At 43.6% G+C, this 24,775-nt stretch overlaps 1 protein-coding gene across 2 annotated transcripts in view; it reads right to left on the bottom strand.

Moving 5' to 3' along the window:
* Positions 1–16,694: 16,694 nt before the first annotated feature.
* The window catches only part of FERMT1 (FERM domain containing kindlin 1), a 106,339-nt gene continuing 98,258 nt past the window's right edge, over positions 16,695–24,775 (bottom strand). For both annotated transcript variants that reach the window (XM_077282643.1, XM_077282644.1), the window contains exon 15: positions 16,695–17,190. In XM_077282643.1, the coding sequence (XP_077138758.1) occupies positions 17,017–17,190 (174 nt within the window). In that variant the 3' untranslated portion in view covers positions 16,695–17,016. The remainder of the gene's footprint in view (positions 17,191–24,775) is intronic.

Below are 24,775 nucleotides of genomic sequence, written 5' to 3'. Positions count from 1 at the left end.
ATACAGCACAGAGCACAGCCCACAGAGAACTATATACAGCCCACAGTAGTATACAGCACAGAGCACAGCCCACAGAGAACTATATACAGCCCACAGTAGTATACAGCACAGAGCACAGCCACAGAGTACTATATACAGCCCACAGTGGTATACAGCACAGAGCACAGCCCACAGAGAACTATATACAGCCCACAGTGGTATACAGCACAGAGCACAGCCCACAGAGAACTATATACAGCCCACAGTGGTATACAGCACAGAGCACAGCCCACACAGAACTATATACAGCCCACAGTGGTATACAGCACAGAGCACAGCCCACAGAGAACTATATACAGCCCACAGTGGTATACAGCACAGAGCACAGCCCACAGAGAGCTATATACAGCCCACAGTGGTATACAGCACAGAGCACAGCCCACAGAGAACTATATACAGCCCACAGTGGTATACAGCACAGAGCACAGCCCACAGAGAACTATATACAGCCCACAGTAGTATACAGCACAGAGCACAGCCCACAGAGAACTATATACAGCCCACAGTAGTATACAGCACAGAGCACAGCCCACAGAGAACTATATACAGCCCACAGTAGTATACAGCACAGAGCACAGCCCACAGAGAACTATATACAGCCCACAGTAGTATACAGCACAGAGCACAGCCCACAGAGAACTATATACAGCCCACAGTAGTATACAGCACAGAGCACAGCCCACAGAGAACTATATACAGCCCACAGTAGTATACAGCACAGAGCACAGCCCACAGAGAACTATATACAGCCCACAGTAGTATACAGCACAGAGCACAGCCACAGAGTACTATATATAGCACAGTAGTATACAGCACAGAGCACAGCCACAGAGAACTATATACAGCCCACATCTCTTCTCTTCCTCCACCCCCTCCCCTCACCTCCTCCGAGAATGGCCCCACAGTCCAGAAAAAAAAACACTCTCCTCACCTCTCCTCTTGCCAGCGTTGCTTCCGCCTTCCTGCTCCTGTCTCTGTCTCAGCAGCGTGCAGTCTGCCCGGGACACAGCAGGTGCGCGATGATATGACGTCATCGCACACCCGCAGTGTCAGAGGCAGAGCGGGGAATGATGGGAGAGGAGCGTCTGTAGACGCTCTCTCCTCCATCATTGAATTCAACTGTACCGGCGTCTATACGCCGGTATAGTTGAATGCGACGGCGGAGGCGGGGGGAGACGGATCGAGCGGCCCACTACTGGCACCGGCCCTTCTGGCATTTGCCAGAAGTGCCCGATGGCCAGTCCGGCCCTGCTAGAAGGATACAACTTATTTGCAAGAAACAGACTTGATAAATGAGGAGGTGTTGCATTGTATGTTAGAAAAGTGTATATCTGCACAGAAATTGAAGCTTCAGAGACTGGGAGTTCTGTGGAAACTGTTTGGGTAAGAATAAAAGGAGAGAACAATGGAAAGGACACCATTGTAGGCATTTACTACAGGCCGCCTGTGCAAGCTGAAGATGTGGATGAACTTTTTATGCATGAAATGGCTAAGTTCTCCAAAAAATATGACATAGTGGTCATGGGAGATTTCAACTATCGAGACATTTGTTGGGTATCTCTCTCAAGTAAAACTAGCAGGTCAAACAAATTCTTATCTTATCTTGCTGACAACTTTATCTTTCAAAAGGTAGGGGAGAAAACAAGGGGATCTGCTACCTTGGATCTAAGGGTATGTGCACACGTTGCGGATTTCTTGCAGAAATTTCCTGAAGAAAACCGGAAATTTTCTGCAAGAAATCCGCATTTTTTTTTTTGCGTTTTTTTTCCGTTTTTTTCGCGTTTTTTTAGCATTCTGCAAGCGTAATTAGCTTGCAGAATGCTAAAGTTTTCCAAGCGATCTGTAGCATCGCTTGGAAAACTGACTGACAGGTTGGTCACACTTGTCAAACATACTGTTTGACAAGTGTGACCATCTTTTTACTATAGATGCAGCTTATGCAGCATCTATAGTAAAAGATAGAATGTTTAAAAATAATAAAAAAAATAAAAAAAATGCTTATACTCACCCGCAGACAGCTGATATCCTCACCGGCGTCCGTTCCGTATAGATGGTGTGCGCGCGCAGGACCTTCCATGACGTCGCGGTCACATGACCGGTCTCGACCAATCACAGGACGGTCACAAGACCGTGACGTCATCGCAGGTCCTTCACCGCACATCAGCTACAGGAACCGAAGCGGCAGCATGCAGCTGAGAGGCGGGAAGACATCGAGGGTGAGTATAGGACTATTTTTTATTTTAATTCTTTATTTTTGACCACTTATATGGTGCCCAGTGCGTGGAGGAGAGTCTCCTCTCCTCCACCCTGGGTACCAACCGCACATAATCTGCTTATTTCCCGCATGGTGTGCACAGCCCCGTGCGGGAAGTAAGCAGATCAATGCATTCCTAGGTGTGCGGAATCCCCGCAATTCCGCATTTTTAATGAACATGTTGCTTTTTTTTCCGCGATGCAATTTTTTCGCGGAAAAAATCGCAACATTTGCACAAAAAATGCGGAATACACTGTAAATAATAGGAGGCATATGTTAGCGTTTTTTTCGCGTTTTTATCACGTTTTTATAGCGAAAAAACGCGAAAAAAACGCTAAAAATCCTGAACGTGTGCACATGGCCTAAAGGTACCTTCACACGAAACGACTTTGTAACGATATCGCTAGCAATCCGTGACGTTGCAGCGTCCTCGCTAGCGATATCGTTTAGTTTGACACGCAGCAGCGATCAGGATCCTGCTGTGATGTCGCTGGTCGCTGAATAAAGTCCAGAACTTTATTTGGTCGTCCGATCGCCGTGTATCGTTGTGTTTGAAAGCAAAAGCAACGATACCAGCGATGTTTTACACTGGTAACCAGGGTAAACATCGGGTTACCAAGCGCAAGGCCGCGCTTAGTAACCCGATGTTTACCCTGGTTACCAGCGTAAAAGTAAAAAAAACAAACAGTACATACTCACCTGCGCGTCCCCCAGCGTCTGCTTCCTGACACTTACTGAGCGCCGGCCCTAAAGTGAAAGTGAAAGCACAGCGGTGACGTCACCGCTGTGCTGTTAGGGCCGGAGCTCAGTCAGTGTCAGGAAGCAGACGCTGGGGGACGCGCAGGTGAGTATGTACTGTTTGTTTTTTTTACTTTTACGCTGGTAACCAGGGTAAACATCGGGTTACTAAGCGCGGCCCTGCGCTTAGCAACCCGATGTTTACCCTGGTTACCCGGGGACCTCGGCATCGTTGGTCGCTGGAGAGCGGTCTGTGTGACAGCTCCCCAGCGATCAAACAGCGACGCTGCAGCTGGGACCCTATGAGGTAGCGACCATGCTATTATAGAATTTTTGATAACTAGAGGAGGAAGACCTGTAAAGACTCAGGCTTCAAGGTAAGATTTCAGAAAGGCAGATTTTAAGGGACTCAGAAAGAGAATCGGAGGGATCCAATGGCTGGATATCTTTAAGGACAAAAATGTCCAGGAACGTTGGGAAATGGAAAGAAGGAGGCATATCCAAAGAAGAATATAATGCTGTCTGCAGAACCTGCAGGGCACAAATCAGATTATCTAAAGCTGACAATGAATTAAGGCTTGCAAGAGACGTCAAAAGCAGTAAAAAAGGATTTTGGGGATATGTCAAAAGTAAAAGAAAAGTCAAAGATGCTATAGGATTTTTACAGGATGAAAATGATGAAATGGTAAGAAAGGATGTTGAGAAGGCTGAACTTTTAAATTCCTATTTTGCATCTGTTTTCTCTCAGAAAGGAAATGTAACATCAACTGATCTTCCTGTCCTATTAAAGGAATAGAAGAATCCAGGATATCTATAAACAGAAAGATAGTGAGGAACCACTTAAGTAACATAAATGAATTCAAGTCTCCAGGTCCAGCTGAATTACATCCCAGAATACTGAAGGAGATAGCAGAAGAAATTTTTGAACCACTCTCCATAATCTTTGAAAATTCAAGGAGAACAGGAGAAGTCCCAGAAGACTGGAGAAGAGCAAATGTCGTTCCTATCTTCAAAAAGAGGAAGCAGGTGGACCCAGGGAACTATAGGCCGGTGAGTCTGACTTCCATACCAGGAAAGATCTTTGAGCAAATTATTAAACAACATGTATGTAAGTACCTGGATAAGAATGGAGTGATTAACCAGAGTCAGCATGGGTTTGTAACTAATAAGTCATGTCAGACTAACTTAATTTCCTTCTATGACAGAATCATTGACTGGGCGGATCAGGGAAATGCTGTAGATATAGTATATCTTGACTTCACAAAGCATTTGACAAAGTATCTCACACCATCCTTATTGAAAAACTGACTATAAGTATTGAATGGACAAGGCAACTGTTAGGTGAATTCATATCTGGCTTAGTGATCGGACCCAAAGAGTGGTTGTAAATGGCTGCACATCCAATTGGAAGAATGTCTCAAGTAGGGTACCACAGGGTTCTGTCCTGGGCCCTGTATTGTTCAACATCTTTATCAATGATTTAGATGAAGAAATTGAGGGTACACTAATTAAATTTGCTGATGACACAAAGCTAGGAGAGATAGCTAATACTAGAGAAGAGAGAGAAAGGATTCAAAAAGATATAAATAAACTGGAGCAGTGGGCAGCAACTAACAGAATGGTTTTTAACAAGGAAAAATGCAAAGTACTACATCTGGGCAATAAAAATGAAAAAAAAACAGTTACAGAATGGGAGGCATAGGGCTAAGCAACAGCACATGTGAAAAAGACTGAACATGAGTCAACAGTATGATGCAGCAGCAAAAAAGGCAAATGCAATTCTGGGATGTATTAACAGAAGCATGCAGTCTAGATCACGCAAAGTCATTATTGCCCTCTACTCATCTTTGGTCAGACCTCACCTGGAATACTGTGTCCAGTTTTGGGCACCACATTTTAAAAAAGACATCAACAAACTGGAGCAACTTCAGAGAAGAGCGACCAGAATGGTGACCAGTCTGCAAACCATGTCCTATGAGGAACGGTTGCAGGATTTGGGAATGTTTAGCTTGCAAAAAAGAAGACTGAGAGGAGACTTAATAGCTGTCTACAAATATCTCAAGGTCTGTCATTGTAGAAGGATCATCTGTATTCTCATTTGCACAAGGAAATACTAGAAGCAATGGGATGAAACTGAATGGGAAGAGACACAATAGATATTAGAAAAAACTTTTTGACAGTTAGGGTGATCAATGAGTGGAACAGGCTGCCACGAGAGGTGGTGAGTAGTGATGAGCGAATATACTCGTTACTTGAGATTTCTCGAGCACACTCGGGTGTCCTCCGAGTATTTTTTAGTGCTCAGAGATTTCGTTTTTCTTGCCACAGCTGAATGATTTACATCTGTTAGCCAGCATAAGTACATGTGGGGATTCCCTAGCAACTAGGCTCCCCTATGCCTCCAAACTACTGGAACAACACGTCTACCTTCTATTTTTTAGTGCTCGGAGATTTAGTTTTTATTGCCACAGCCGAATGATTTATTATTATTATTATTTATTGTTATAGCGCCATCTATTCCATAGAAATCTCTGAGCACTAAAAAATACTCGGAGGACACCCGAGCGTGCTCGAGAAATCTCGAGTAATGAGTATATTCGCTCATCACTACTCACCACTTCTTGTGGCAGCCTGTTCCACTCATTGATCACCCTATCTGTCAAAAAGTTTTTTCTAATATCTAATCTGTGTCTCCTCCCATTCAGTTTCATCCCATTTCTTCTAGTCTTTCCTGTGCAAATGAGAATACAGATGATCCATGTTTTTGGCAGGCAATCCCCACATGTTTATTGGCTGTGTAACAGGCGCCAAACATGCAGGGCTAGAATTCAGGTATTCAATCTGAGCACCAGCCAATGCTTGACCAGTGCCGAGCATATCCGAGCGCCCAGAAACTAGAGTGATATCCGAGATTCACAGAGCACGCTCTGTCGTTCTCTCATCACTAGTGACTTTAGCACTGGGACTCTTCGTAAGGCAATAGAAATGTAAGAGGTGGTCAAGAGTTCCCCTTTCAAGAAAACAATCACAGAATATGTTGAAAAACAAATTACAGATGCAGAATATGCTCATTAATTACCATTCACAATTAGGACTACATTAAGCTAATCTGTGACATTATGCTATTTCACAAAACTAGTAATGTGGCAGAAATTTTTACAGTTGAGGGCCCAAATGCCACAAATTCACTAAGATGAAAGCAAAAAAATGATCAGTTATACAACTTCGCCTTAGGCCGGTTTCACACGTCAGTGGCTGCGGTACGTGTGGTGACAGTTTCCTCACGTACCGGAGACACTGACTCACGTAGACACATTGAAATCAATGTGTCTCTGCACATGTCAGCGTGTTTTCACGGACCATGTGTCCGTTTGAAAAACACGGAGACATGTCAGTGTTCGTGGGAGCGCACGGATCACACGGACCCATTAAAGTCAATGGGTCACGTGGTGCCGCTCATTACAGTGATGAATATGCAGCTCCAACTCCCATATGGGTGGAGCCGCATATTCATCACTGTAATGAGCGGCACAACGTGACCACTCATACAGGACAAGCTGCGACGCTGAGAGGAAGCATCGAGGGAGCTGAGTGAGTATTTTATTTCCAGCGGGTGGGCGCACAGGGGGTGGGAGGGGGTTGGTTACCGGGAACTTTATTTCAACCGCAAAAAAACAAAAAAAACAATGATTTTTCATTCCTTCTCTCCAGCGAACGCTGCTGGAGAGAAGAAATTAATGGCGGCTTCAGCACCCAAAGCAGGGGACAGCGCTTACTGTAGCGCTGTCTCCTGCACGGTCCGTGTGGTACCCAGTCGGCCACGTGAGCACACGGACACACGGACACGGATAACTCCGGTACCGATTTTTCCAGTACCGGAATTATCTGGACGTGTGAGACTGGCCTTATGCTCACTGGCAGAACTAGACTAAACTTTGCAGAAACAGTGTAGTCGACCTCATGCAACATGTTGGTCGCAAACCTTTTCCAGGTTGAAGTTTCTTTTGGCGTCTATCCAGATATTGCCTTCCCCCAAATTAATTCTTCATTCCACTAAAGCGACTTTGGCTCCAGGACTGGCATCTCTCCCAGCCCACACAGGCTACCCTCTCAGGCTACACGCTGCCTCAGCAGCTCCTAAACCACTTAGCAAGTCCCACCCACAGAAACCCTTGATTCAGAGCCAAATACAGTGAGGTTGAAGGTCTTCTCAGTCACACTTTTAACTGCTGTGGACTCAAGCCTACCAACACCTCAAGCTGGACAGGCCAACTCCTAATTCCAGTTCACTGAAACCTTCATGATGGACAACACTGCTCCATCCTCCAGCTCACCAACACCATGATTGACAAGCTAAATCTTATGATCTACATAAGCTAATACAGGTTTTCCAAGCACCTCAAGCAGTTTAACTACACTATGCAATTTGATAAGAAACTACCCCCTTATCTACATTATTTGGCTCATCTTACCAACATTCCAGAATCACAACTCACAAGCCTATGTCCTGGACTAATGTGGACGCTGTTACCTCCTCCTGTTTGACCACTAGGTGGGAAGCTGACATCTTTGCTGTCAGTTAATATGGCTGCTCCACTGTGCACTATAGCTCGCAAAGTCGACCAAATCCTGGGCTTCAAAGTACTGATCTGGCAAAGCAAAATAGCTAAAATTGGAACATATATCTGTACAAAGTTTGAATGTCTATTAGATGCAAGTTTCACTTTGGCGACCCACATCAAACTTGAGAACAGGGCATATCCTCTGGAATTTTTTACTTCTTTAGACTTCCTTAACAAATATTACAACATTTAAAGTATTTTTTCTTTGACTTTGAAGAAACATAATTTGGCTGTGGTGTAATTTTTATACTACAATTTTACATTGCTTTTTTGTGTTTTTTCAAAACTTAGGTTAAAAAGTATAAAAAAACCCACAATACCCTATTGACTTTAAGTGAACATCTAGTTAAACCATTTTTTGCCTAAGAAGGGCACACTGCCATGAAGAACACCGCAAGAAAGCTCCTTTTTTATAAAAAAAAATCACTAGGTTTCTAATTCATCAAGATGTTTTCACGACCCTTTCAACACCTTAAAATATCTCAAAATTTTTGAAATCTCATAGATTTTTCTGGGACTGTATAAAGCAACTTTAAATTTGCATAAAAAACAGCCAAAACGCAACGTGAGTACATAGCCTTATAGTTTTATGAATGTACCGTACATCTATAGAATATGTTGGCATTTACTTTTATATCACGTAAGAAGCACATTAACCTTGTAGCAAGGTGGTTTAGTATTCAGTGATTTATCTTACTGTTGTTTGTGGGTCGATACACTGTGACACCTACATTTAAGGAAAGCTGAATCTGTGGAATGTTAAGGATGAGCCGAGCATTCCCGACTGACAGGAAGGATAAGCAAAGCCTGATATGAAACATTTGTGTGAATGGTACCAGGTTTTGGCATCTCCAGTCTGGAATCCCCCATGAGTAAGCAGAGACAAGTATATTTTCAGAAATAATGTGCACTTGTACATGTTTTTCATTTTGTGACATTGGTCATTTTTAATAAGGACAAAAAGGAATAATATTTTTAATAAGGACAAAAATATAACGAACCCCCCCCCCCCCCCAAAGCTTTTGCATGGTTGCAGCCATGTACGCAACTGGCATAAAGGTGCACTGTATATTTACCGCATCAGTCACCAGTTAATCAAGACTGGCGTTTTGCACACCAGTCCTGGTTAAGAATCTACTAGAACTAGATGCGTCAAATTCAGTAAGATGTGAACGCCTCCGCAAAGGCTGGATCACATTTCCAGTATAATTTACCCCACCTCTGTGGAATTCATGATAATGAGTTCCCCCTGTCTCCCAATAAGCTCCTCTCACTTCAAAAATTTGGCAAAACTAGTGAAAAAATGCTAGCGTTAAAACTTCATCTTGCATAAATACGTTGCTAAATTTGCAATAGTTTTACTACAGTGTGGGGGCATAAAACACCCTTACATTATAAAGAATTCAACTGACACGTGAGAGAACTTTTTCTTACTGGTGATTTATTATGGAAAAGTTGTTAATGAAGCACCAGTGAACTGGAACAGGAAATATATGTCAATGTAAATTTAAAATTACATCTTTACTTTCACAAGAAGTCTAAAATTATTGCAATCATCTATCTGGAGGGAACAGTTGGGAGGCCCCATACACATTAGATGGTAGGACAATCCTGCTGAAATTAGTGGGTTCAGTCTACTTCAATTTAATGTGTATATGAGCCTTTACAGGGCTGGGACGAAGGGAAGGCAGGGTAGGCTCCTGCCAAGGGTGCAACCTCCTGCCTACCTGAGGGGGGCGCAGGCACAGAGGTGAGTGATGTCCTGCACCCCAGCCATTGATTCTTCCCTGCTCTCAATTGCATTTGCGTCTATCAAACAGCAGAGAAGCTGTCATCTCCACTGGTCCGCTGAGATCTCCACCAGGACGCACGCAGGCCTCTTCCGGCCTGCACCCTTTTGGAGAAGGCACATATGGGTGATGTTGGATGGCGCGGTGCAGTAACGTCATCGCACCATCCAGCGTTCACTGCTGCGCATATCAGATGGTGGACGGGAGCTGGGAATGGGTGAGAATGATCTTTTTTTTATTCTTCTTATATTGCTATGCATGGGGGCATACAATGAGGGGAGGAGCTGTGCAGTTGGGGATGAATAAAATGAGTGGAGGAGCTGTGCTAATATGGGAATAAAATGACTTGAAGAATTGTGTTAATGGGCGAATAAAATGAGGTGAGGGGCTGTGCAGATGGGGGAATAAACTGAGGGGCTGTGTAGATGGGGATAATAAACTGACAGGCTGTGCAGATGGGAATAAGTTGAGGGGCTGTGCAGAGGGGGAAAGAAACTGAGGAGCTGTGTAGATGGGGATAATTAACTGACAGGCTGTGCAGATGGGGGAATAAGCTGAGGAGCTGTGCAGGGGGGAATAAAATGAGGGCCTGTGCAGATTGGGGAATAAGCTGAGGGGCTGGGCAGAGGGGGATAAAATGAGGGGCTGTGCAGATGCTGGTGAATAAACAGAAGGCTGTGCAGATGGGCAGAATAAACCAATGGGCTGTGCAGATGGGGGAATAAACTGAGGGGCTGTGCGGTTGGGGAAGTAAACTGACAGGCTGTGCAGAAGGGGGGAATGAGCTGAGGGGCTGTGCAGAGGGGGAAATAAACTTAGGAGCTGTGTAGATTGGGATAATAAACCAATGGGCTGTGCAGATGGGGGAATAAACTGAGGGATGATGCAGTGGGGGGAATAAACTGAGGGGCTGTGCACATGGGGAAGAATAAACTGATGGGCTGTGCAGATTGGAAGAATAAGCTGATGGGCTGTGGAAGGGAGAATAAAATGTGGGCTGTGCAGATGGGGTGATAAGCTGAGGGGCTGTGAAGAGGGGGGAATAAAATGAGGGGCTGTGCAGATGGAGGGAATAAGCTGAGTGGCTGGGCCGAGGGGATAAAATGAGAAGCTATGCAGATGGGGGAATAAACTGATGGTCTGTGTAGATGGGGGAATGAACTGAGGTATGATGCAGTGGGGGGAATAAACTGAGGGACGGTGCAGTGAGGGGAATAAACTGAAGGGCTGTGCTGATTGGGAAGAATAAAATGATAGGCTGTGCAGATGGGGGAAAAAGTTGAGGGGCTGTGTAGATGGGGTGTAAGCTGAGAGGCTGTGCAGAGGGGGTAAAATGAGGAGCTGTGCAGAGGGGGAATAAAATAAGGTGCTGTGCAGATGGGGGTATAAACTAATGGGCTGTGCAGATGGGAAAAATAAACTGATGAATTGTACAAAGGGGGGAATAAGCTGGGGGCTGTGTAGGTGGGGGAATAAGATGAGGACATGTGCAGATGGGGAAAAAATGAGCGGCTGTGCAAAGGGGGGAATAAAATGAGGGGCTGTGCAGATGGGGTGAATAAACTGATGGGCTGTGCAGTTTGGGGGAATAAAGTGAAAGGCTGTGCAGATTGGGGGATAAAATTAGAGGCTGTGTAGATGGAAGATTAAGCTGAGGGGCTGTGCAGAGAGGGGTAAAATGAGAGGCTGTGAATATGGGGGAATAAAATGAGGGGCTGTACAGATGGGGGAATGAACAGGGTCTGTGCAGATGGGGGAATAAACTGATGGGCTGTGCAGTAGGGGGGAGTAAAATAAGGGTCTTTGCAAGGGGGCATAAAATGAGAGGCAGTGTTGGAGAACATGAAATGAGGGGCTGTGCTGAGGCCTTAAAATGAGGGGATATCCATTTGGGCCATGAACTGAGGGGCTGTGAAAGGGGGACAGCAAAGTATATGAGGAGCTGTGGTGATCATACTGTATATGCGGCTGTGGAGGTCATTATTCTGGGGGCTGTGGTGACTATACTAGACAGGGGACTGTGGTGAATATCATACTGTATGGGTGTTATTTGTGGGCTATAATACTGTATGGGGTGTTGTGGGTATCATAATATACATGGGGCTGTTTTGAACATCATATTTATGGGGGTCTGTGGTAGACATCATACTATATATAGGGGGCTCTGGTGGTGACATACTATATATTGGGTGATTGTTGTGAATATGGGTGGGTATGGGTGGCTGTGGTGACCATCATACTGTACAGGGAAACAGTGTGAGGAGTGGTTACAGTTTGAAGAGGGCAGCATGGTGGGCAGTATGAGGGCATAGTGTGAAAAGGGGCAGAGAATGAATATGGAGAGAGGGCAGTGTGAAATAGAGGCAAAATATGAAGAGAGGTTAACATGGTTGGGGGATAGTGTAGAGATATAAAAAGTGTAATAGAAAATTAGAGATGGAATAGCCCTGGTATAGGACATGGTTCATAAGGGCGGTTGGTGTGGAGGAGACTTATTTAGAGTCATCATATGGACAGATATTTTTATGCAGACGGTATTTTAATAATACTCTTATTTTTAAGGGCACTGTGTTAGGATATGCGGCAAAAAAACAGAGAAGAGGGAGGTCTGCAGAGACGGCTGTAGATGTGAAAAGTCATCATGGCATCTACACAAGATGGAAATGAAAACAAAGAAATTATTTTAGAGAAGATGTCATCTATAAGGTACCTGGATGTAAATGTCTATTTGTGTTACTAACTAATTCTCATCAGTACTGTGGTTCCTGTGTGGTCCGTAGTCTGAAGATGACTGTTAATAACAATTCCAAGTATCTACTTATCATTTTTAAGGACATACTGGGAGTTGTAGATTCATGCGATACAATTGTTTATTGGGCTGACTTGATATTACAATTGATTGTTGTACTAAGCTTGGTTCTTGTATTCAAGTACTCTTGGTTCTGGTCATGTATTCATGTACTTATGGTGGGTCTGGTGACATATTCATATACTGATGGAGGTTCTGGTAAGTATTAATTTACTGATGGTGGTTCTGGTGACATAGTAAAGAACGGATGGTGGGTCTGTTGATGTATTCATGTATTGATGGTGGAAATAGTGATGCATTCATGAACTAATGATAGTTCTGGTGACGTATTCAGGTTCTGATGGTAGTTCTGGTGACCCATTCATGTACTGATGGTGGTTCTGGTGACTGACATTCATGTACTGATTGTGGTTCTGGTGATGTATTTATTTACTGATGATATTTCTGGTGCCATATTCATGTTCTGTTGATGTCTCTGGTGCTCTAATCATGTACTTATGATGATTTTGGCTTCATATTCATGTACTGATGATGATTCTGGTGATGAATATATCACTACATGAATATAGCACCAGAACAAACATCGCTACATGAATATGTCACCAGTACCGGAATACATCACGAGAACGATCATCAGTTTTGTGCAAGCTGTATTTGTCACATGAAGTATGTAAAAAACATGAGACGTAAACTTTTATTTATAATGGGGTCTGTTTATTTTCCATTAGGATATTTGCCAAATGCTGGATACCTTAATTGAAACCAAACAGCCCCAATTGTAGATACGCTTTATTAGTTTCCATATTTATCCTTGGGTTATATATTTAAAATATAGGATGTCAGGGATGAATATTGCTATTTTTTCCCCTATATTGTAAATGGTCAGATAAAAATGATTGATTCTGTATCTAGCTTTGAAATCCACTCCCTGTTAAGTCGCATCCCTAAAGTACACCACTTCTTTTCTTTCGAAAACTATTTTTTGTAAAAAAGGTAACAATTCTAGTGGAAGTGGTCATCAGAGTTTGCTACCTAACCCATTGGCGTTGAAGCATTAGGGTTCTTATTACCTTAGTCTCTGAGCCATTCTTTTGCTTTGGGGTGGGGGCAGGGAGGGGGGTGCCATTGGATTCATCTACCTATGGCACCAAAATGCTTTGTCCCAGCCTTTTGCCTCCATATGGAGGTTGTTATTGTCTCACCTTGTGAGGTGAATTCTCCAACCCCATGTCTGGGTGATGCTGAGGCAGCAAGCAGGTAAGAAACCCAGGAAATAAGGACTAGGAGTACTGGAGGCCATAGGCAAACAGGACACCGAAAATCAGGTATGGAGCAAGTGCTTGAAGCATTGGAGGCCGCAGGCAGACAGGACACTAGTAAGCAGATACGGAGCAGATACTATAAGTATGGGAGGTCGCATGCAGGCAAGATACTGGAAAGCAGGTATGGAGCAGATACTAGAGGCACTGGAGGCCACAGGCAGACAGGGCACTGGAAAGCAGGTATGGAGCAGGTACTAGAGGCACTGGAGACCGCATGCAGACAGGATACCAGAAAGCAGATATTGAGCAGGTACTAGAAGCATTGGATACCACAGGCAGACTTAACACCGGAAAGCAGGTATGGAGCAGTAGCTAGAAGTACTGGAGACCGCAGGGAGACAGGACACAGGAAAACTATGAGTCTTACGACTTAAGACACGTGTGTGTCTTGGTGGGCCTTATAAAGTGCTAGGATGATAATCACATGTGAGCACACCGGGTCACTTGCAAAATCTAGCCTAGAGCACAGCAGAGAGCAGGGGCCATAGAAGGTGAGGAAAGCCCTGCCTAGTCGGAGCAGATGCATAACAGAGGTAAAAGGAAGCTAACTTTCTCAGCATTACTAAGATAAGTACTTCCAATTCACAAATTATATCAAGCCTCCATGAGCAGTGCAGGATTACCAGTTAGGCATAGTAGGCACTGGCCTATGGGCTCTGCATCTTTTGTTGTTCCTGGGTGACAGATGGAAAATAATAACATTACTTTGATGTTGAAAGAAATATCCCAAAAGTGTGCTGGACGGGCCATCTGACATTGGAGACAAGCTGGAGCAAGGGAGCTCCAAAGTGAACATTACAGCAAGTGGCAATGTAATAATGTTTCAGCTGTTGTCAGGTATATTAGAGAATTCACAATTAGTAGAGGAGAGACATCTATGTGATTCGGCATCACAACTGTGCGATTGGCCAGAACGGGGAGTAGAAAAGGAGGAGAAGCAAATGGTCGCGAGTTCTCGGCGACTCCAGATCTAATAGAACACTCATGAGTAGAAGTGAGTCGCCCACCAGGGCAGTGGGGCACTCGGTACAGGGTCCGGTCACTCTTAAAGGGAATGTCACGGTGGCTGCACCCCGGTCCGTGGCCCTGGGACTCAATTAAAGGGGAACGGTCTTCTAAGGGGTATTGTGAAAGTCTATTTTCGTGATGCCACCTGTGGTTCTCAGTCAGTAGGGACCGACGTCGCTTAAAGGGGTCCTCTGGGGTGATGGTATGGCGGCTGGATGGTGATGCTTCCCACAGGTGAAGCGGGGTCCACAAGGCTCCCAAGGTATATGGCAGGGATGATGTGTTGCCGGTAAATAACAGAGGACTCAGGGCTGCAGTCTTTACCTGGTTTACTGTTGGTAGCAGGCCACAGTTCAGGGCTCTGGCAACAGGTACAGAAGGAGTCCAGGCAGCCCGGAAACAAGAAGTCCCCTTGGCAGGTCAGGTTGGGAGCCTTCCTCTATGCGCTGGGTTTCTGGTACCTTGCTATCTGAGGTTTGCTGGCAAAGTACTCCTTTCTCTCTCCTGTCCTGGGACAGAATCTGCATGGCAGGCAGCTTGAGCTGTACTCTTGGGGGGTCTCTGACATGGTGACTCCAGGCTCTATCTGCTGCTTTGCCTCAGGTATGGCATGAGCAGTATACTTATAGTCCTATGTCCTCCGGCTCTGCTGTGGACCCTACAGCTATCGACAACCTCGGGCTCCCGGTGCCCGGTTTCTGCTCTCTGGTTCTTAGTGGCCTAATCGTCGCCTCCTTGAGCCCTCAATCTCTCATCTGCTCCTTTCCTGTCTGCTCCAGACTGAACTGAACTCTCTTGTCTCTCTGGACCAACTGTCTAACTCCTCCTCCAGACCAGGATCCTTATTCAGGGAAGCTGCCCTAAAACCGGGTTTTGAGCTCCCCCTTCTGGACTGGATTCAGAAGGTGTTGTGTGTGATATTACCTGCCAAAAGGAACCCTCTTGTCTCCAGGCATAGCATTACCCTCCCCGAGAGGAAGGCAGCACTACTGTGGTACCCGAACTCCTGGGGTGCCACAGAAGCTTCGGGAACAGAGATGAGCATATATAGACGGACACCTGAGGTCCACACTAGTTAATTATCTTTGCTGGGATATAATGAAGTTTGATTGACTTAATTTTTGTTCTGTTAAATAAAATTTAATTGGTGTATTACAATTGTTGTTAGTAAATTTAAAAACATATTAGTCAATCATGATGGGGCCCAAAGACTCCCTAGGGACCTCCACAGGGTTTAATAGGGTACTGTTGCCAAGGATATGATTCCACACCCCACTGTCTATTCTAAGCACAGAGAGATTACCCACCAGAGACATGGCAAGTACCCTCTGACGTACACCCAGGTTAAAGGGAACCTGTCACCCCCCCCCCCAGTCGTTTCAAACTAAAAGAGCCACCTTGTGCAGCAGTAATGCTGCATTCTGACAAGGTGACTCTTTTAGTTCTGGGTGCTGTAACTAGAGAAATAATCAGTTTTATAATTTGTCTGAAATACCTGGTCCTCAGTCAAGTAGGCCGGCGTTTCCCCCCTGCTTCAGACAGCACACAGCTGTCACTCACATCTTCTTGGTGTCGTTTTAGTTTGAAACGACTGAGGGGTTGGGGGGTGACAGGTTCCCTTTAAGGACCTAATCCCTAGAATACTGAATGAAGACATTACTTGGACACGGTGCAGCATAAACTCCTTTGGTGGGATATAGCATGGCGGCACAGCTAACCATGTCCTGAAATTCCATGGGGATGATTTACACTTCATCTGGTTTATACATGACTGGAGGAGATAATTTGCCAGTGTTGGATATGCAGGGAGGGGATAGTAATCCATGTTTTGATATTGCAATACAGGGAGAGTTGCCCACTCTTGCTGCATATTTATATGGGTGATTGTTGGTATAGGAGAATCTATTAATGTTGTGATATCTTCATTATCCATTTGCCACATTCTATTCTATTCTTATTATTATGATGAGATATGTTTTGGATTGAGTCTTCTAAGAGAAGGACCATCCTTCAGCCATGATTCCTTACATTTCTTTAGTGGAATATTATTATTATTATTTTTTATTTTAATGCTTTTTCTTGCAGTTTTAAAAGTAAAATAAAACCAGAAAATAGAAAAAAAAATCAGTTTATTGAATATCAGATGATGACGTTAAAGTAGTGACAGGACAAATGATTAAGATTAGGTGAAACACAAGTAGAGATTTGACAGCTATTGCTGTTATGTACAACACACTAATATTAATTCAGAAGCCATGATGCCAAATTTTGTTATCAACCTGGGAAATCCATGTTCAGCTTTTTAAAAGTCTTTTACATAGCAGATCTGAAATAACAGATTTATTGGTTTTCACAAAAATCACATAATTACACACATACAACCACACACATTCACACTTGCACAGACACAAACCCTTGTAAAAATGTGTATTAATTATTCTTGGCCTCCAGTGAGTTTGTGGAATAGTTCTTCATCCAAAGTTTCATTCTGGTCCTTTGATCGAGTAGAAAGAAAGATGTATCCTCCAATGTATTCATGTACGACTTTGCAGCTTGCACTATTACATGTAAATGCGATAGCAATGTTGGGGTCAAACTCAATAGCAACCTGAAAGACAAATCAGATATTATAAATCCAACATGACGATTTCTGCTGAACCAATCTGATAAATTTGTATTGTTAAAGACAAAAACCTATTAAGTCTGTAATTTTAGTGAAAACTCTTCTGGACAATTATAGGGGTATTAGTCATACTAACACCAGTATGACTTTGACTAATCCATTGCGTTAATTTAAAGATTATTTTTTTTAAAGATTTGGCTTAACCCCTTAATGACCGCCGATACGCCTTTTAACGGCGGCCGCTAAGGGTACTTAAACCACAGCGCCGTTAATTAACGGCGCTGTGGAAAAAGTGAATAGCGCCCCCCAGAGTCTGATTTTCTCTGGGGTCTCGGTTACCGGGGGTAGCCGAGACCCCAGAGAACATGATTCGGGGGTTTTTACCGACCCCCAAGTTGCGATCGCCGGTAATTAACCGTTTACCGGCGGTCGCAAAAAAAAAAAAAAAAAACGCGATTTCCCATTTAATTTCTCTGTCCTCCGATGTGATCGCACATCAGAGGACAGAGAAATGGGGTCCCCGATCGCCCCCGTTACCCCCCGATACTCACCTGTCTCCCCCGGTGCTCCTCATGGCTCCCAATGGGCGCCGCCATCTTCTTCAGGCACATCAGAGGACAGAGAAATAGGGGGATTCGGGGACCCTATCATACTTATCGGTGTCCCTGGGTCCTCCTGTGTCCTCTTCTGGCCGCCGGCTTCTTCCCTCTGTAAGAAAATGGCGGGCGCATGCGCAGTGCGCCCACATGATCTGCCGGCCGGCAGCTAGAGGAGTTGGGGCTAAATTTAGAGTTAGGGTTAGGGTTAGGGCTAGGGTTAGGGATAAATTTAGGGTTGGGGCTAAATTTAGGGTTAGGGCTGGGGCTAAATTTAGGGTTAGGGCTAGGGTTAGGGTTGGGGCTAGAGTTAGAGTTGGGGCTAAATTTAGGGTTAGGGTTGGGGCTAAATTTAGGGTTAAGGCTAGGGTTAGGGTTGGGGCTAAAGTTAGGGCTAGGGTTAGAGTTGGGGCTAAATTTAGGGTTAGGGTTAGGGTTGGGGCTAAAGTTAGGGTTAGAGTTGGGATTAGGGTTTGGATTAGGGTTGGCATTAGGGTTACGTTTGGGATTAGGGTTAGGTTTGGGATTAGGGTTAAGGTTAGGGTTGGGATTAGGTATATATTGGGATTAGGGTTAGGTTTGAGGTTAGGGTTGAGATTAGGATTAGGGGTGTGTTGGATTTAGGGTTCTGATTAGGGTTATGGTTGCGATTATCCTTAGGGTTGTGATTAGGATTATGGATCGGGTTGGCATTAGGGTTAGGGGTGTGTTGGGGTTAGGGTTGGAGTTAGATTTGGGTGGTTTCCACTGTTTAGGTACATCAGGGGGTCTCTAAACGCCACAGCCAATTTTGCGCTCAAAAAGTCAAATGGTGCTCCCTCCCTTCCGAGCTCTGCCGTGCACCCAAACAGTGGTTTACCCCCACATATGGGGCATCAGCATACTCGGGATAAATTGGACAACAACTTTTGGGGTCCAATTTCTCCTGTTACCCTTGTGAAAATAAAAACTTGGTGGCTAAAAAATCTTTTTTGTGGGAAAAAAAATATTTTTTATTTTCACAACTCTGCATTATAAACTTCTGTGAAGCACTTGGGCATTCAAAGTTCTCACCACACATCTAGATAAGTTCCTTGGGGGCTCTAGTTTCCAAAATGGTGTCACTTGTGGTTTTTTTTACTGTTTAGGTACATCGGGGGCTCTGCAAACGCAACATAACGCCCGCAGACCATTCTATCAAAGTCTGCATTCCAAAACGGCGCTCCTTCCCTTCCGAGCTCTGCCATGCGCCCAAACAGTGGTTTACCCCAACATATGGGGTATCAGCCTACTCAGCATAAATTGCACAATAAATTTTGGGGTCCAATTTCTCCTGTTACCCTTGTGAAAGCAAAAATTTGGGGGTGAAAAATCATTTTTGTGGAAAAAATATGATTTTTTTTATTTTCATGGCTCTACATTATAAACTTCTGTGAAGCAGTTGGGGGTTCATAGTGCTCATCACACATCTAGATAAGCTCTTTGGGGGGTCTAGTTTCCAAAATGGGGTCACTTGTGGGGGGTTTCTACTGTTTAGGTACATCAGGAGCTCTGCAAATGCAACATGATGCCCGCACACCATTCCATCAAAGTCTGCATTCCAAGCGGCGCTCCTTCCCTTCCGAGCCCCGATGGGTGCCCAAACAGTGCCCCCATCCACATATGGGGTATCAGCATACTCAGGACAAACTGGTCAACAGATTTTGGGGTCCAATGTCTCCTGTTACCCTTGAGAAAATAAAAAATTGCAGGCTAAAAAAATCATTTTTGAGGAAAAAGAAAAAGGATTTTTTATTCTCACGGCTCTACTTTAAACCCCCAAGTGCTTCACAGAAATTTATAAAGTGCTCACCACACATCTAGATAAGTTCCTTAAGTGGTCTAGTTTCCAAAATGGGGTCACTTGTGGGGGGTTTCTACTGTTTAGGCACATCAGGGGCTCTCCAAACGCGACATGGTGTCCGATCTCAATTCCAGCCAATTCTACATTGAAAAAGTAAAACGGCACTCCTTCTCTTCCAAGCTCTGCGGTGCGCCCAAACAGTGGTTTACCCCCACATATGGGGTATCGACGTACTCAGGACAAATTGCACAACAACTTTTGTGGTCTGATTTCTCCTGTTACCCTTGTCAAAATAAAAATTTGGGGGCAAAAAATCATTTTTGTAGAAAAAATGCGACTTTTTATTTTCACGGCTCTACGCTATAAACTTCCGTGAAGCACCTGGGGGTTTAAAGTGCTCACCACACATCTAGATAAGTTCCTTGAGGGGTCTAGTTTCCAAAATGGTGTCACTTGTGGTGGGTTTCCACTGTTTAGGCACATCAGGGGCTCTCTAAACGTGAAAAAACACCATTGGAGGAAAACCTCCACTAAACTCAAAAAAAACACCAGAACACAGGCATGCTTACCTGTTCAAGGCCTCCAACAATTGCACTACCCAGGGTGCACCAGGCCCAAGTAAAGATAGCAAACAACACAGGTGCAAATAATACCGATGCAGCCAACCTACAATCAGGAATTGGCTGCTTGGAGCACCCATGCAAAAAAATAGTCTGTATGTGGCATGTTCACACAGGAATGCAAAGTATATGGTGAAAAGCCTATTAATGACGCCATAGATATAGCGGGCTAACCATGATGCATCCTGTGTGAACAGAGGCCACAGTGTACAGAGCCATCTAGGGCCCAGGCGCACCCTGGAAAAATGTACAGTGCACCAAAAACATAACAATGTATGCAAGGTATTGGTTGATATTATGGCCACAATATTGAAGCTGCCAACCCACACTGTGGCCTCTGTTCACACAGGATGCATCATGGTTAGCCCGCTATATCTATGGCGTCATTAATAGGCTTTTCACCATATACTTTGCATTCCTGTGTGAACATGCCACATACAGACTATTTTTTTGCATGGGTGCTCCAAGCAGCCAATTCCTGATTGTAGGTTGGCTGCATCGGTATTATTTGCACCTGTGTTGTTTGCTATCTTTACTTGGGCCTGGTGCACCCTGGGTAGTGCAATTGTTGGAGGCCTTGAACAGGTAAGCATGCCTGTGTTCTGGTGCTCTCTAAACGTGACATGGCGTCCGATCTCAATTCCAGCCAATTCTGCATTGAAAAAGTCAAACGGCGCTCCTTCCCTTCCAAGCTCTGCGGTGCGCCTAAACAGTGGTTTACCCCCACATATGGGGTATCAGCGTATTCAGGAGAAATTGCACAACAACATTTATGGTTAAATTTCTGTTTTTACACTTGTGAAAATAAAAAAAATTGTTCTGAAGTAAAAAGTTTGCGAAAAAAAGTTAAATGTTCATTTTTGCCTTCCACATTGTTTCAGTTCCTGTGAAGCACGTAAAGGGTTAATAAACTTCATGAATGTGGGTTAGAGCACCTTGAGGGGTGCAGTTTTTAGAATGGTGTCACACTTGGTTATTTTCTATCATATAGACCCCTCAAAATGACTTCAAATGTGATGTGGTCCCTAAAAAAAAATGGTGTTGTAAAAATGAGAAATTGCTGGTCAACTTTTAACCCTTATAACTCCCTAACAAAAAATGTTTGTTTCCAAAATTGTGCTGATGTAAAGTAGACATGTGGGAAATGTTATTTATTAACTATTTTTTGTGACATATCTCTCTGATTTAAGGGGATAAAAATACAAAGTTTGAAAATTGCAAAATTTTAAATTTTTTGGCCATATTTCTGTTTTTTTCATAAATAATCGCAAGTAATATCGAAGAAATGTTACCACTAACATGAAGTACAATATGTCACGAAAAAACAATCTCAGAATCAGCAGGATCCGTTGAAGCGTTCCAGAGTTATATCCTCATAAAGTGACAGTGGTCAGAATTGTAAAAATTGGCCTGGTCATTAAGTACCAAATTGGCTCTGTCACTAAGGGGTTAAGAATCTATTTAGGATCATTATGTGTTGATTAAATTCCTAAGAAATCCTTTTAGAGGTCAGTTCTTTTCTTTTTTTGTTATAAATCTGAGCATTTCTGGAGGTCAGTCATGTACCCCTTTTCCGCCCACTGCACTGTGTCTGGCTGTAAGACAACTATCTGCAGCAGAAGCCACAAAAAAAAATAATTTGTAAGTCCCACCTCTTTTGCAAAGGAGGCATGGCTCTGGCTAACCACAAGCCTTAGATGAAGAAATCTTGCAGAGAACAAAGGGAATATTCTCTGGCTGATCAGTTTCAAGACAGACTGGCGACTAACAAACAGTGAGGACAACTAAGTTAATTTATTCATTGATTTCTAGATCATTATTAATTGATTTCTAGATTTAGAATTTCTTTATCCCCTTCAGCCCCGAGCCTGTTTTAACCTTCCTAACCAGGCCAAATTTTAAAATTGTAGGACTGCTACTTCCAACAGGTGGCGCTACATAGAGTTCAAGTCCTCTTTCCCTCTGAAGAGGCAATTTGCATATAAAATTTACCAGAGGAGCACTGCATGACAAATAAGCCTCCTTACCTTGACAAGCCGGAGCTGGTATGTCACTCTCCACAAGGAGAAACTTACCCCTTAGACCCCAGTCCAGAGCCTCTCACCTAGCCAAATCAGATCTCATACTTTGCACTGACGAAGGCCCATAACCCGAAACACCGTGTCTGCGAATTGAGATTCTGAATTGGCTTTTATGCTAAGTCATATTGCTAGACTCGTTAAAGGGTTGATTGTGACTTATAGGATCGCTACTTCCAACAGGCGGCACTATATAGAGTTCAAGTCCTCTTTCTGTCTGTAATTTGCACAACAAATGTGATAATTTCTCAATTTTCAAACTTTGAATTTTTATGCCCTGAAACCAGTTATACCTCACAAGATAGGTAATAAATAACATTTACTACATGTCTACTTTACATCAGCATAATTTTTGAAACATACATTTTTAGTAAGTTAAAAGGCTTGAAAGCTAATCAGCAATTTTTCGTTTTTCCAACTAAATTGTCACGCTATGGCGGTCTTCATTAAGGAAGGATGGGTTCTCAAACTGTCCATGGAACTGGGACCCTAACTATCCCTGTCCCGGGGGTACTCTTAAAAATAGAGAAGCCTGAGTCCCTGACCTTACTATGCTCCTGTTAATGTCCTAAGCTGCCCACACCCTGTCCCCCAGGGGGCCTGGGACAGAAATGTTAGTGTATATACACTAGTGTATATACACGTAAGACAAACGGGAATAACAAAAAAAGCAACTTACATATAAAAACACTCACCAATGGTACAGAAGAATAAAGGGAAGGATAGGAAGGTACAAACCAAATGGAAATAAGATAATGGAGAAAGCATAAACCCAAAAAACAACAGACAACAATCTCCAGCAGCAACTATGAACTCCAACTTCAGCCCACCAACTCCAGTAAGCAAAACTTTAACAGACAGGAATGAGAAGGTCTGGCCAGGTTTTATAGAGAAATAAAATGAGCAGGTCAGGAGCAGCTGTGAAATGGAGCTGCATGTCTCTATCCAGCATACAAAGAGTTGTTAACCTCTTCCTCTTTAGGACCAAAGGAAACGAAGTCCATTTAATATGAAAAACAAATATGGAAGACCTGTGATTCACAGTACAAAAAGATCGCCTAACCCTAGATCTTCCAGGAGGACATGCCATAATTTTTTTAGGGATCGCATCACATTTAAAGTGACTTTGGGGGCCTATGTTACAGCAAATACCTAAACGTGACACTATTTTAACAACTGCACCCCTCAAAGTGCTCAAAACCACGTTCATGAAGTCTTTTAACCCTTTAAGTGCTTCACAAGAATTAAAGCAATGTGGAAGGTATAAATGAAAATTTTAATTTCTCACAAAATTGTTGCTTTAGCCACAAATTTTCACAACGGTAACATTAGCAAATGGACCAAATAGTTTGTTATGCCATTTCTTCTGAGTACACTGATACCCCATATGTGGTGGAAAACTACTGATTGAGTGCACGGCAGGGCTCGGAAAGGAACAAGCGCCAATTGAATTCTGGAGCGCAATTTTGACTGGAATAGATTGCGGATGCCATGTCACAATCGACGAGCTCCTGACATGCCAAAACAACAGAAGCTCCCACGAGTGACCCCATTTTGCAAATTACACCGCTCGAGGAAATCATCTAGAGGTCTAATGAGTATTTTTTAACCCTCAGGCAATTCACATAATTATCAAACATTGGGCTGAGTAACTGGAAAATAACATTTTTTTCCACTAAAAAGTTGCTTTGGCCCTAAGGTTTTAATTTTCAAAAGGGTTAATTGGAGAAAATGAATGGTACAATTTGTTACACATTTTCTCCTGAGTACGCAATACCCCATATGTGGTCAAAAACTGCTTTTGAGGCACAGTGCGAAGCTCAGAAGGGACTGAGCACCATATTGGAATTTAGATTTTGGTTTGAGAGTGCCATGTGACATTAAAAGAGCTCCTGAGGTGCCAGGACAGCAGAACACCCCCAAAAGTGACTACACTTTACAAACTACACCACTCAATGTATTCATCTAGGGGTGCAATGAGCCTGTTGACACCACATGCACCTCACAGAATTTTATACCATTGGGTCATGAAGAAACAATAATTACATTTTTACCACTAAAATGCTGTTTCAGCCCCATGTTCATTTACAAACGCAGACAGCGGCATTTAACTACCGCTTCCGGCCGGGCGGCCGGAAATGATCGCATCGCCGACCCCCGTCACATGATCGGAGATCGTCGATGCTTCAGAATAGTAACCATAGAGGTCCTTGAGACCTCTATGGTTACTGATCCCAGGCAGCTGTGAGCGCCACCCTATGTAGCAGAGGCGATCGTGTTGTGCCAGCTTCTAGCCTCCTATGGAGGCTATAGAAGCATGGCAAAAGTTAAAAAAAAAGTTAAAAAAAAGTGAAAAAAATTAAAAAAATATAAAAGTTTAAATCACCCCCCTTTCGCCCCAATCAAAATAAATCAATTAAAAAAAATCAAATCTACACATATTTGGTATCACCG

Source organism: Ranitomeya variabilis, chromosome 2, assembly GCF_051348905.1.
Source record: "Ranitomeya variabilis isolate aRanVar5 chromosome 2, aRanVar5.hap1, whole genome shotgun sequence".
Taxonomy (NCBI): Eukaryota; Metazoa; Chordata; class Amphibia; order Anura; family Dendrobatidae; genus Ranitomeya; species Ranitomeya variabilis.
Note: the sequence above shows the minus strand (reverse complement) of the source record. Positions and strands in the feature narration are given on the sequence as shown.